The sequence below is a fragment of the Ctenopharyngodon idella genome, chromosome 20 (genome assembly GCF_019924925.1).
Source record: "Ctenopharyngodon idella isolate HZGC_01 chromosome 20, HZGC01, whole genome shotgun sequence".
Taxonomy (NCBI): Eukaryota; Metazoa; Chordata; class Actinopteri; order Cypriniformes; family Xenocyprididae; genus Ctenopharyngodon; species Ctenopharyngodon idella.
In genome coordinates this window covers 15,873,881-15,887,127 of record NC_067239.1, presented here as the reverse complement: position 1 = coordinate 15,887,127, position 13,247 = coordinate 15,873,881, and the positions used below count along the sequence as shown (strand labels likewise).

Here is a 13,247-nt window from a genome sequence, read left to right as displayed (position 1 = left end):
TGTGCTTGGGGTTGTGCGAGATGAACACAAGACCTTGTTTGGGGAATTTACACTTTGAATATTTTACTAGGAACTCTAAATGTATGTAATATTATAACTCCATTAAATTACATGAGTTCCATATGAGTGCTCAGAAACTTATTTGCCAGTGGGTAACTTAACAACTAACTAGTATGAAGCTCGATATGCAGTCAGAGACTGTACGTCAGTACTGGAGCACAAGAGGCATCTATATAAAAATCTAAATTGACAGAGCATTTACTTTCTGTGACTTTGATTGCTTTGAATGACTATGCTATTGCTAAAATATTATACTAAATTACACTAATTACACCCATGACTGATTTGAACCATGTGAAAGAGCAAAATGGGAAAATTAAATAATTTTTACATTATTCAGAGCCATTGCTGCTGCAGGGGATATTTAACATATTCAGTGCATTATAAACAGAATAAATGATGAACGCCTGTTGAACGCTAGTAAATGTAGGAGAATTAATGATTGGGAAAGATTGCAGAACTCACTTGGAGTATAGCTGATCCCACATAAAATTCACTGTGGAACATTTTAACAGCAATGTCAGTAGTGAGCTTTTATGTAGATCAAAGACCATGCAATACTAAGCAATGGGTATGTTTTATTGATTTGCCTTGTCCTTGAGTACAGCATACACAAATGTAGATGCTAGTCACCAGCTCAGTCACCATTTGCCAACATAGTATCTATTGTCTAACCCAAGAAATGCTGACTGAAGCTGCCAGTTTGCCTAGCATGTAATTGTATGCTCCAAAGATAAAAGTCATAATGGTTTTAAATGAGGGTGAGAAAATGATGATCTTGGTGGGAGAACTGCCCCTTTGACACAATGGCTAACATAATCGCGGTCCTTCTTCTTGTGATGTTTTTCATTTACTTTTGAAACTTTTCGATGTTGTGGATGACAATAGCGCACAAACAAGCAGTTGCCTCGTTCAGTAAAATTTTTCACTGTATTCTTTCTCTCACCATTGTTTTGTTAACCCAACTGGGCTCTGTGTTGGTGCACAGCTGAGCCAATAGCGTGTCATCGTGGGCTGGCTTTCTTCTATGCACGAGGAAACTATCGTAACTGATGGGTGTAGACATACTTTTCAGCCAATAATATGCGCTGAGAGGAGGGGCTATGAAAGCGCGTTAACCAATCACGTTGGTTTGGAGGCGGGATGTAGACAGTGCTTCTTGCGTAATGTATTTGACACTCCTCTCGACCAATCAATGACACGAGCGGGCGTGGTGACTGAAAATTTGGTCCATCTAAATCATTTGTGGGCAGGTGTAATATTGACGTGTCCCGCCCACTGGCCGGTCTGCAGACTCACACAAATACAGTTGTGTGTTTCATAAAAATGCACTCAGATGCGTCAAGTAAGTACAATAGTACGTTTTCACTGCTATTCGTATTCTGTCAACCTGTGATGGCAATTGCGAACTTGCTGCACCCTGACAAGTCGCCGTGACTTCTTTTAAGATGTATGATTCGCTGTATTGACGCATTTTGTGAGTAAAGTAGCCGTTACCCGAGCATACAAATCATCAGATTGACTAAGAGCTTGCTAGCTGCTCTCTTTGTGTTTTTACTCCGATGTCTTGGGCGCTTGCAAGCGACAACGACCTTGCAAGGAATATCGTTGCATTTTAGTCTTCTTTGATTGAGTATATACAGCAATCCGAGCAAGGTATCTGATCCTATTTACACAATACACTTGTACACTAATTACCTTTAATACCCAAATAACCTTAAGGGAGCCATCTCCTCACAACTCGAATGAGTAATGCAAAGCCACCGAAGAGCAAGTTAAATGTTGTTGTTTTAGAGCTAAACGGGTCAGATTTTTTCGAGAAAACTGCGGAAAAATGACAGGGGGTGAAAATTGTGACGCAGTTGTGTAAAAATTTAGTGCTTACAAACACGTCGAATGTGATCTGACGCATTACTGTATGTCCCTCTGAAAGATTAATTGCATATCGTAGTGAAATAATGTTTTTGATTAAAGATACAAAATCTTTTTTTGCAGCATTTGGGTCGCATTCATCAGTTGGGGAGAGTACCGATTGAAATTATGATTTGGGGAATTCTGGGAAATGTGGTTTATTCAGCCGAACCATTTCATTGGCAAACGCAGGCGTTGTTTGTCGTTAGACTACATTCCCCAGAAGTCCACAGACTCTCTAGATACTTTGTAAAGTCGTTGCAAGTTATGTGTGTATACGCTCTGTGTTAACTATGTAGCAGAAAATCTTCTTGTCTTCTTTATTTTCAACTCCAGTCAATATAGAGCTGTGAATGTTTGAAACATTTTGTTGTGAATTCGACTAATACTGTTTATTACATGTTTGGGGTGTTTCATATCTACTGGCATTCCTGACAACTGCGTCACAGGTTCACAAATAGTCTCATTTTATGTCGAGTTTGCGTTAATAATGCAATAGATTAGATACCGGACATTATTTAAATGACATATCTTTCATTATATCTGAAGTTGTTGTTTCGCAGGCTTGTTTGCTCGCACATCGCTCATATGCAAAGGCCTGCACGATATTTTTTTTTTTTTTTTATACGAATAACGAGAACGTGGAAGTTTATGCAAAATGAATCATATGCTTTCGTTATTTACTTGGCGCTACGTCGGTCTTTAGTTTCCTTACAAATGAATAATACTAAGTTTTCATGCGCCCAAAACACGTTTACGTTTTATACTCCGCATATTGTATTTATTTAGGTATTAGTGGGCTACATATTTTCAATTCTGGGTAAAATGTGCATCATAAACAGTCTAATAAATACCAAATAATAAAACCAAAGAAAGGTTACAGCAAATATAACCAGCATAACAAGCATTTACAGTGTACACATTGGTGTTGATACACTATGTTGTTATTTTCACTATGATAAATGATAATAGGAGGTCCATAAACTTTCAAATTGGGCTTCTTTATACTTTAGAATACACACGTCTTTTCCATTGCACTTCATGAGGAGAATTATTAGTTACTAATAGTAAGCCTTTCAAAAGATGCCATTGACCTTTAAAAATGCACATCTGTTCATATCTGAATATCTTGTTTTAATATTTAGGCAATATTATCTTGAAGAATAACCTGAATGAAAAATTGTGAATTCAAGGGTTAAGGGATAAATTAAAAAAGACCAGCAGTGATATCACATTACTGACTTTCATGACTGACTTTCTGATTTTTATTTTATTTTATTTTTTTTTTACTTTCTGAATTTCATCACATTATCACATACGGTGAATCAATGCACCTTTTAAATGTTAGGTTACATTTAATACAAATATCATTCTGGAATATCGCTGTGGATTTTATTTTGATTAACTCGAGTTACTTGTATCTTTGTAAGGCAGTTTCAATTGACTATTAACAATCTGTATTTGGGTCTGTGCATATTTATTCTTAATTATCTATATCTAATCCCAAGTCTTTTTTCCAAATTTATTCCAGATGTCTAATATTCTTTAGGACCTGATATTTACGTGCTAGAGAAATATGACCTCCACATTGACATTCACTTTCTTAATGATGAAACCACACTTTATAATATAAAGCAGTGGTTCCTAAACTTTTTAGAGTGGCGTACCCCCTGAGGCATTTAACAGCCTTGTGCATAACCCCTCTCTTCTACTTAGACTGCAGTCACGCGTTTTCCATTAATGGACAATATTTTGCTCCCTTAAATTGATTTTCCAGTGCATTTTTACCTTTATAAATACCTTTTATAATGTTTGAAATAAAAAAATGTTCAATAGAGAAATATGCAATGATGGTAAAATAATTAAACTAAATATTTAAATATTAAACTAAACCGCCAGTAGGTGGCGGCAAGTCTATCGCTGCGTCCGAAATCGAGTACTTCCTTACTATATAGCATGCGAAAAACAGTACGCCAACAGAGTAGTATGTCCGAAAACATAAGCAGCGTTTCATTTCGGAGGCTGCGTCCTCTGGAGGTTGCATTTGTCAGCCTCATACGTCTTCGTAAGGGGTCTCATTGAAGAAAAGTAACCGTTAGATTGCAAGAAGAAATTACAGTTAATTTACACCTCACAAGAAATAACAGTCAATTTTATTACAGTTACTTTTCTTAAATAAGACATCCTTGATGATGTATGCAGCCTACAAATACGACCTCTGGAGGACGCAGCCTCCAAAATGAGAAGCAGCTATAGTATTCGAAAAGCAGTAGGCGAAAAGTCTCCGGATGACCTACTACTTCTGCCGAGATTCCGAAGTGCGCATTCGATGGACACTTTACTATCCCATGAGGCCACGGGAGGGGATTTATCAAAGGAGGTGAAGCGACGCAACTGACGCTGGTAGGTCACATGATAATGACAACATGGCGGATGTAGTACGTCCGGATTACATTCATACTACACACATTCATACTATATAGAACATACTTTTTTTAATGATCCCGAAGTAAGTTTAAATTCAAATGTAGCACCTACTCAGACAGTACACGATTTCGGACGCACCGACTGTCTTAATTAGTGAATCATCAAGTCATTCATTCATTCAGTCAGTAACGAAGCAAGTGGCTATATTTATGAATGGGTCATTGAATCAGTGACTCCCACGATTCGTTTAAAGCTGCAGATTTGTTCACGAAACGCCACTGTGTGCTGCAGTTCTACGGCTTTCATTGGAACTATTGTTTCGTTGCAAAATAGAGCAAACAATACTGTTAATATTACCCTTTTGTTTGTTGAACTGTTGTATAAAATGTCACATTTGCAATTGTGTAAATATTTTGGGAAAAAGTGGATTCTTGTAATATAATATCAACATTAAAAACAAGAACTCAAACAGGTTGTTTTTGTATCAAAGAGAGTTTGAGTCTTAAATTGATCTCTGTGCACAGTCTGTGGGTATATATGTTCTTCATGCTAGTAAGTGCTAAATCCCCACTTTTACAAAGGTACATTGTCGAGAACATCAGTAATGTAGCACAATTTGCTAAGGTAGCATACATGTACAGTTTTAATGTTAATTTAAGGTGGGGTGGAGTTAAATGAGTAGCATTTTGTTTGCATACCCCTTCTGTCACACGTACCCCAGTTTGTGAACCACTGATATAAAGATTATGGATGACGATGTTGGTAGTCAACTTTGCTCATAATGAAGGCGCATAAAGCAGTTAAATGCATACTGTGTGCATTAGCTTATTAGAAACACTCAAGTATGTCACATGGCCTATCAAATTTCCATCACTCTACAGGCTGCTTCTTTCCCATATTCTCAATAACTTCTACATATAGATGGAAGACACTGTGTGAACAAACACACAAACAAAAACACGCATAGAAACCCATGTACAGCCCAGATGCTTGTACATAACTGCCAGAAGTAACAGATGTTTATTTTTATATGTCCCTCACAGATTTCCAGCTGAACTCTCATTTGTCCACACTGGCCAGTATCCACAAGATCTACCACACCCTGCACAGGCTGGTAAATATGGACTCCATTTGCTTGCACTTAAATACTCATCAGCTTTATTGCCAGATTTAACATTCATGCCTTTAAGTGATTTAAACCAAGAGCATTTATACAAATGGAATTGGTGCACATTTCATGTTTAGTTTATCACTAGATGATTGATTCTTTTGTATCAGTATGATTCTGGCAGGTAGGCCACTAAATCCACACAAAATCAACAAAGTATTCAGTTTTCAAGGTCTGTACTGAAGTTTACCAGTGTATCATTGATTTCTGTGTAGTTTAAGTATAAGTTTTTTTAGTGAACCTATTAGAAAAGACATGGATGAATCTCTCCGAAATACCAGATATGTTCTTTGTATGCTATTGCTGAAGTTGAATCCAGCAAATAAAGGTTTGTGCTTGATTATGATGTGAAAACTCTTGGGCAGAAATTTGTTTGATTTGTCAGCCTTCAAACTGGCTTCGAACATGATGTTTAAAAGAGAAAATGTTAAAGAGGCTCTAGAATAGATCATAGATGATCTATAACCAGGGCTAGATGAAATCTGCAGACTTTTTTCACACACGTCTGCGCTAGATTTGGTAAATGGTAAAATGCATTGAACAAAAACTTTACAGACAAAATATCCACTGAGCAATCAGGCAAGGGACAGCAGACAAGTAAAACTTTGAATGATGGGCATTTGAGATTTTACTGAGTTCTTCACACTGAGATTTTGTGTAGGCTGTTTATATATACATTATCACATGCAGAATTTTGCAAATATGAGCCGATATTGTTGTGTGAATATTATTAGATCTGGCCATAAATCCCCTGTTCCCTGGTTAAAGGACAGTTGTTCCTATATTGAGATTAATGCAAGAGCAGTTGGTGCTGTACTGACCAGCATAGTGGTAGATTAGCATTGTGGGATAGGCTTTATGAGAGGTCAGGACTCTCAACAGCATTATTACTTACTACAAAATTAACCTTTGATCAAGCCATTTACATAAATAACTACCCTCATAACCCTGATTGACACAGAATTGTGCTCTACATTATCTTATTTCCAGAACTCTCCTCCCCGATGTCTTTGAGAAAGCTGCACCAGCAGCATCTGTAGAGGTTACAGGAAAATAAGATGATCAGCCACCTACATCACACACATGCTTACTGTCTTCTTTTTGGTGCGGTGCTAATAGTGCTAGTCTGCTGCAGAATGTTGTTTGAGTTGGGATAGAGAGAGCGAAAGAGTGATGGTGGTTGTTAAATGCAGTTTCTTTCTCACCGTAGAACCTGACTGAAGACGTCGGCCCAGAGACTCACGGCACAGGTAGTGACCTTCTCCATCTGACCTTGCATCTCTTCATAACTTAATTAACTAATATAATAAAAAAATTTTTTTTATATATATATATATGTATATATATGTATATGTGTGTGTGTGTGTGTGTGTGTGTGTATGTATATATACAGTATCACCCCTCACATTTCAGTAACTATTTTAGAATATCTTCTCAAGGGACAATACTATAGAAATGAAACTTGTGTATATTTTAGAGTAGTCAATGTGCTGCTTGTATAGCAGTATAGATTTACTGTCCTCTGAAAATAACTCAACATACAGCCATTATTGTCTAAATAGCTGGCAACAAAAGTGAGTACACCCTAACAGCTCTACATCTTTTAACCATGCAAAGCCACATGTCCTATTCATCATGTTCATGTTTTTGCCTGCTTGATAGGACCATACAAATTTGTTTATATTGTATTAGAGCAGTTAAAATTTGGTGCTTTGAGTACAATTCTCTCATACTGATCACTGGATGTTCAACATGGCACCTCATGGCAAAGAACTCTCTGAGGATTTGAGAATTAGAATTGTTGCTCTCCACAAAGTTGGCCTAGGCTATAAGAAGATCGATAACACCCTGAAACTGAGTTACAGTACAGTGGCCAAGGTTATAGAGAGAGGTTTTCCAAGACGGGTTCCACTCGGAACAGGCCTCGCAAGGGTCGATCAAAGTAGTTGAGTCCTTGTGCTGTGCGTCAGGTGCAGAAGCTGGCTTCAAAAAACAGAAGTGTGAGTGCTGCCAGCATTGCTTTAGAGGTTGCAGAAGCGGAAGGTCAGCTTGTCATTGCTCAGACCATACACCGCACACTGCAACAAGTCGGTTTGCATGGCTGTCATCCCAGAAAGAAGCCTCTTCTGAAGCTGGCTCACAAGAAAGCCTGCAAACAGTTTGCTGAAGACAACCTTTCCAAGAGCATGAATTACTGGAACCATGTCCTGTGGTCTGATGAGACTAAGATAAACTTGTTCAGATGGCTCAGATGGTGTCCAGCATGTGTGGCGACGCCCTGGTGAGAAGTACCAAGAAAATTGTGTCTTGCCTACAGTCAAGCCTGGTGGTGGTAGCATCATAGTCTGAGGCTGCATGAGTGCTGCTGGGACTGGGGAACTGCACTTCATTGAGGGAAACATGGATTCCAACATGTACTGTGACATTCTGAAGCCATCCCTTCAGAAACTGGGCTGAACGGCAGTTTTCCAACATGATAACGACCCCAAACACACCGCCAAGATGACAACTGCCTTGCTGAGGAAGCTGAAGGTGAAGGTGATGGAGTGGCCAAGTATGTCTCCAGACCTGAACACTATTGAGCACCTGTGGGGCATCCTCAAGCGGAAGGTGGAGAAGCGTCATGTGTCTAACACCCAGCAGCTCCGTGCTGTCATTATGGAGGAGTGGAAGAGGATCCCAGCAACAACCTGTGCAGCTCTGCTGAATTCCATGCCCAGGAGGATGAAGGCAGTGCTAAATAACAATGGTGCTCACACAAAATATTGACACTTTGGACACAGTTTTGACATGTTCACTTAGGGCGTACTCACTTACGTTGCCAGTTATTTAGACAATAATGGCTGTATTTTGAGTTATTTTTAGAGGACAGTAAATCTGTACTACTATACAAGCAGCACATTGACTACTCTAAAGTATATTCAATTTTCATTTCTATAGTATTGTCGCTTGAGAAGATATACTAAAATGGTTGCTAAAAATGTGAGGGGTGTACTCACTTTTGTGAGATACTGTTTATATGATTTTTTTTTCCTTTTTTTTTCCTACACTTCAGTTCTACACTACACTTACTGGGTTCAGTTTTTTTTTCTTCTATACTACCGTTCTACACTGTCAATATGATTTTTTTTTTTTTTTTTTCAAAAAGAAATTAATACTTTTATTTAGAAAGGATGCATTAAAAGTGACCGTAAAGACGTCTCAAAAAATGTCACAATATCTCTGTTTCAAATAAATGCTATTCTTTTGAACTTCCTATTCATTAACATTTTTAAAAAATGAAGATGAACTGAGGCCCTGTTTACACCTGGTATCAAGATGAGATTTGTTCAATCGGATCACAAGTGGACCACGCTAAATACAAGTGTAAACTGTGTCTAAAATGTTTTGAGCTTGTCCACTTTCTACCACTTCCAGAGGTAGTCGAAAACGCATTAGACTGGATTGCTTTCATAGTGTAAACGCTCATGTGGTCAAATGTGTTCAAACAGCCACAAAAGACCACCTACTGACCTAATGCGTTAACATTATGGGAAGCACGCTAGCAAGATGTGATTTAAACTTTGTTGGCTGGAGACCCAAGTTTGGTTTGGAGACATAAACTTACCAAGCACAATGTTCTCTCACCATTCCTGATTTCTAACACGCACTCAAAGCGTTCGGCGTGGTCTTGCGGCTGTCAGAGCAGAAACAAAAGCTGATGCTCTCTGTATGTTTTTCCGTCATCTCTGGGCGCATTCATATGTAAATTGCGCAAGCTTATTTTGTCCATTACATCTCTGAAAAAACCCATATATTTACCCGCCCATAGACCCTCCCCTTGAAGAAATCAGGACAGAAGTGGCTGAAAGTGGACAAAAGAGACGGGTTAAAATACCAGGTGTAAACGGGTATGTGTCTGCCTTGTCTACTTGTGATCTGATTGACCAAAACGCATCTTAATACCAGTTGTAAATAGGGCCTGAGATGAGTGACAGCTTTTTTTAGTCTTTGCACACTTTTCATGCCTCTGAGGACCAACGGCCAATTAACACGCTACAAAGTTTCAGAAGTGGCTTCTACATATAAATGCGGGATTCACTCTCGAAATTGGAATGAGTGACATAGTAATAACCATAGCATTGGAAAAAAAAATGACACATCAAAATAGATAAACATTAAGCAATGTAAATGCAGATTAATAGATATCAATCATATCAAAATGTTTTTGAAATTCTTAAATGTCTGACTGTACATTGCTATTCTTGTAATGGTGGAGCCGTTGCTTAGTGATTTGATTCTGGAACTGGGACTGCATCTAATGCAGATTATATTAGGACATATCCCTGGTTTGAGGGAGGGAATGACTGAAAAAGCGAAACAAAAAAATAATCATCATCTTTGTGTTCTGTCTCTCTCTCTTTTCCAGCCTGCTGCTCCAGAGCCATGCCTCCCAGGAAAAAGAGGAGACCCACTGCTGGAGACGACCTGTCTGCTAAGAAGAGCCGGCAGGATAAGTATGCTCAAAATCACCTTTCCATTCATCCATCTCACCAGCCTCTCCATCTCTGTCCATTCCATCTGTCTGTTGACCTTCCTCTAATTCACTCATATACACACTTATTCATCTGCCCAACTTTTTGATTAACAGCTAAACTAGGTACCTGTCAAATTATGTCAGTTAAGAAATTCTGTATTTATTCACAGAAGGAATTTGAATGTTATAATAATGTAAAAAGAAAGTTGCACAACTATCATAACTGTTAATTGTACCATCATATATGTGTTTGTGTGGGTGGATTTCTGCCCTTAGAGCATGTGTCTCTTCTTGTTTGTATCAGATGCGGCACGTTTGTCCTTTAATGTTTATACAAGTGTGTGTTAATGTGTATTTAAATAGCATCCGCTCAGTCCTGTCTATTCATTTCAGTGTTTACAGAAAACAGGAGACCTTGCAAATCCAGGAAGCTGAAGCTTTTTCTAGCAAGAGATGTCTAGAGTGGTTTTATGAATATGCAGGTATGTGTGCAAAATCATGTTGAGTTTTATATCATCATGTTATGAACTTTTTAATATCATTGATAAGGTCTTTAAAATGGTATAATAACATAAAAAAATCTGATAAGCTCATATAATTTGACTTGAAATGTCTAGAAGGCAGTGAATAATGTCAGCTAAATTTACGCTAGTTTTTTTTTTTTATTCAGAATTCCACCCTTGTGACTTCAGAGACTTTCCAAATGAAGTTAAGATGTAAATAGAGTGACTAAGAATATAATAAAATGTATTTGGACACTTAAGTCACACTTGAGTGAATACAAAATATCAAATCAAGTGGCATCTGCGCAAATGATTCTTTTCTCAGAACTTCACTTTTTAGCTCACACAAGTGTCCTATAGCAGAATAAAGTTTGACAACCAATAATTTCTTGTCTTCATTTTGAACAATATATCTGTTGCTTCATATTTTGAAAGTTAACAAGCTTAGATTTCAAACAAAATGTTTTGATTGAAGTGTGCTTACAGGACACTAGTTTTAAAATGTTGTTTTGCAATTCAAAGACATTTATTTTTGTTTTTATTGTGGCTCAAGTGTCCAAATTCTTTTTGGGGCCAATGTATATTAAAGTAATTCGTGTCTGCAACATTCGTGTCTAGGGTGTGATGATGTGGTTGGACCAGAAGGGATGGAGAAATTCTGTGAAGACATTGGAGTGGAGCCAGAGAATGTAAGAAACTAAATTAATCTTCTATGGTTTTACATCTTTCTCTAAAAACATCTAATCAGTGCTCATTTTAATGTATATTCGTATGTAGGTGGTGATGCTGGTATTGGCCTGGAAGCTTGATGCCCAGAGTATGGGTTACTTCACTTTACAGGAGTGGCTCAAGGGAATGGGCTCATTGCAGTATGTCTGGCTAAACGTGGACCTTGTATACATCTACTGCCATGCTACTACACTTCTTCCTGTCCCAAACTTCACTTTTCCTCTTCTTCTGTCATATGCAGGTGTGACTCTACTGAAAAACTCAGGAACTCTCTAGACTACCTGAGGTCTGTCCTCAACGATGCCACCAGTTTCAAGCTCATTTACCGATATGCCTTCGACTTTGCCAGGGTGAGTGTGTGTAGGACAGGTTATTGATGAACACTTCAACGTTATATTTGGTTTAATGATTGCATCTGGATCCTTTTTTTGCTGGGTTCATCACAGTCCTTCAGTTACAACAGACAAGGGCTTGAGACTGCTGAGAGATGATGCTATTTTGGGTTGTTTTACCTCTTTGTCTGCTCAGCAGAAGTATCTCTTGTCCAGATAGTTGATTCTTTTTTCACTCCCATGGTATGAATTGTAAAGTGAATGAAGCTTTGCTGAGTGAAGCTCTTATAGGAGACATTCGATAGGGCCAATAAAGTGGATGAGTACAAATAAATAGCTTGTGGCAACCTTGAATGGATAACATGACATCCATCCTGTCTAGATAAAACTGAAATGTTCATGTCTAGGCTCATCTTGTATTGAGCACTTAGACAGAGTCAATTCTCCTGCACTTAAACCGTATTTCATGGCTGTTTAGAGAAGTGATTTAGAGTATTTGTGCTTTTAAATATTGGGCACAGAACCTGAAGCATTGTTACGGTGTCAAGGTGTAGGTACAATAATCATGTCTGCCCTCAGGTGCTTGTATTATCATATGTTCAAGCTCAGACTGCTTAGAGCATAGAGTACACAGTACACTAATTCCTGAAACGGTCCTCCAGGAGCAACCTGGATTGTGCCTTGGCAATAATGGGTCGCTACCATAATTGTTAACTCATTTTTATTGTGATGTGTGAACTTGTATTCATAATGTTTAAAATGTAATATGGTTCCACCCCTTTGCAGGAGAAGGATCAGAGGAGTTTAGACTTGAATACTGCCAAGTGTATGCTGGGACTTCTGCTTGGGAAGACCTGGCCATTGTTTCCAGTGTTTAACCAGTTTCTAGAAGTAAATATTTTAATCTTTAGTCAATCAGTGTCACTTTAGTAATTTTACAAGACCAGTCAAATGTTTGGACACACTTGTGCATTCATTATTACTGCTTTCCACATTTTAGAATCATATCAATGTCATAAAAATGATAACACACATCACAAACCTTAAATTGCTTATATTTCACATTCTGTCAGTCAACTTCTTGGATCTAGGAATACTTTTTAAACAGCATTGAAGGTGTTCACAAACTGGCCATTTTGTTGGCTGCTTTTATGTTCCCAAACAATTCATTTAAATTGCTCCATATAGACGTTCATAGTACCCAAATTGCAAACCCATTTCAGAATAAAGCTTTAAAATAAGGGAAACAAAATCAATACAAACTTTTGACTGGTATTTTATACACATATTTTCACATCAGTACATATTCTGTCAATAACATTTTTGACAGTGACATTTGTTTTTTCACATTTTTATCCCCCCACAGCAATCTAAGTATAAGGTTATAAATAAAGATCAATGGTGCAATGTTCTAGAATTCAGTAGGACTATCAACCTTGATCTCAGTAACTATGATGAAGACGGGGCCTGTGAGTACAAGCACCCACACTTTAACATGCCTGTATACTTCTAATTATACCCCAATTAAGACATCCATCATTCTTTTGTACAGTGCAGCTGGAAGTACATCAGATTTGCATTTTGACTAAGTTTTCTCTTTG

At 37.9% G+C, this 13,247-nt stretch overlaps 1 protein-coding gene across 12 annotated transcripts in view; it reads left to right on the top strand.

The window, feature by feature from the left end:
* The first annotated feature begins 1,311 nt into the window (after positions 1–1,311).
* dcun1d4 (DCN1, defective in cullin neddylation 1, domain containing 4 (S. cerevisiae)) overlaps positions 1,312–13,247 on the top strand; it is a 14,191-nt gene continuing 2,255 nt past the window's right edge. Inside the window, exons 1-12 of one of the 12 annotated variants that reach the window (XM_051874624.1) lie at positions 1,326–1,405; positions 3,503–4,374; positions 5,442–5,512; positions 6,557–6,670; positions 6,777–6,816; positions 9,975–10,062; positions 10,476–10,564; positions 11,204–11,274; positions 11,363–11,454; positions 11,556–11,664; positions 12,433–12,537; positions 13,013–13,115. In XM_051874624.1, coding sequence (XP_051730584.1) covers positions 6,650–6,670; positions 6,777–6,816; positions 9,975–10,062; positions 10,476–10,564; positions 11,204–11,274; positions 11,363–11,454; positions 11,556–11,664; positions 12,433–12,537; positions 13,013–13,115 — 718 coding nt within the window. In that variant the 5' untranslated portion in view covers positions 1,326–1,405; positions 3,503–4,374; positions 5,442–5,512; positions 6,557–6,649. The other 11 variants (XM_051874626.1, XM_051874627.1, XM_051874633.1 and 8 more) reach the window with 11 other exon arrangements.